This window comes from Austrofundulus limnaeus, unplaced genomic scaffold, assembly GCF_001266775.1.
Source record: "Austrofundulus limnaeus strain Quisiro unplaced genomic scaffold, Austrofundulus_limnaeus-1.0 Scaffold491, whole genome shotgun sequence".
NCBI lineage: Eukaryota > Metazoa > Chordata > Actinopteri > Cyprinodontiformes > Rivulidae > Austrofundulus > Austrofundulus limnaeus.
This window is the reverse complement of record NW_013952893.1, coordinates 357,339-358,495: the sequence shown is the minus strand read 5'-3', so window position 1 is coordinate 358,495 and position 1,157 is coordinate 357,339. Positions and strand designations below refer to the sequence as shown.

Genomic DNA, 1,157 nt, shown 5'->3' with positions numbered 1-1,157 from the left:
GTGAGGCAGGTTGCCACCACCTTTACAGAACTTTAGCGTCTTTAGCACAAACGAAAGGATTCTCTCTGTTGCAGTTCACGTTGTTGACGGATTCTTATGTTCCTGTGGAAAGAAAAAACAGAATCCTGAGCCAAGCTGGAGCCGTGAAGAACAAAAACACAACTGAGATTCTGTCGTTCACTTAAACGTTGTACCGTTCAGGTTGATCTCCATGCAGTGCTTGTCTCCACCTGAGTTGTTTGGTTGTCCTGGACCCCAGTTAGTGAAGGTGAAGGGGGAACCATCGCTCCACGTCCACTCACCTTCCTGTCAGAAGATTTGAAAACTTTGTTCTTCTTTAAAAAATGCATTGAGAGCAGAGAATCGGACCACTCATGTTTCAACTTGATAATCAACCTTTGCAGCGTCGGTGCCTCCAACCCAGCTTCTTGTTCTTGTTCCAGTGGAGCTGTAAATAGCAGCCTGGATGGCATCATGGTCCCACGGTTTCTCCATGGAGGCCAGATGTGCGTCCAGGGAAACGCAGAAATGCTGCAGGGAAACAAACTTTTTTCTTATTTCTTTTCTCTTTTATTTGATTTTGTGTTGTGCTGGAAATGGTTTTGTTTTTTAAATTAATATTTTGTTTTTAATTAAATGAAGAAAAAATACATGGGCATCAGATCAGAAAGTTGTCCAGGATTTAAAAAAGTGAAAGTAGCTTTAAAAAAATAATGAATAAATGAACAAGACAGCTTGACTTTTATTATCAGAACATCAGTAAAGAGTCTCCAAACAGCAAAATCTGAACATTTTTAATAGAAAAGATCCAGTCGTAAAGTTTTCCTGGAAACATTCGGAGCATCCATCAATCATCGTGTGAAACAGTTCCCCATGACGTCCACTAATGCTGCTTATAGCTCTCTCACACTAAGAAGAAGCCACATGTGACCAAAGTTCATTTAAAATGGACTGAATGCCATCCAGCCTGTTCAAAAACCTGCCTCTCTGATGGTATGGGGGTGCATTAGTGCCTTTGGCAGCTCACATCTTAAGAGGCTCCATCAAACACACGTTGGGTTTGATGACAACTCTAAATAGTTCATACATGAGAGTGAATGAGTTCATCTCATTTGTTTCTCTGATGGACTGGGACCTGTCCATCTCTTCCTGTTTTT

At 41.2% G+C, this 1,157-nt stretch overlaps 1 protein-coding gene across 1 annotated transcript in view; it reads right to left on the bottom strand.

Annotated features, from left to right (window-relative positions):
* Positions 1 to 5: 5 nt before the first annotated feature.
* LOC106530121 (ladderlectin) overlaps positions 6 to 1,157 on the bottom strand; it is a gene marked incomplete in the record, with an annotated part of 2,966 nt that continues 1,814 nt past the window's right edge. Inside the window, 2 exon segments of the mRNA XM_014025690.1 lie at positions 6 to 306; positions 397 to 531. Coding sequence (XP_013881144.1) covers positions 178 to 306; positions 397 to 531 — 264 coding nt within the window.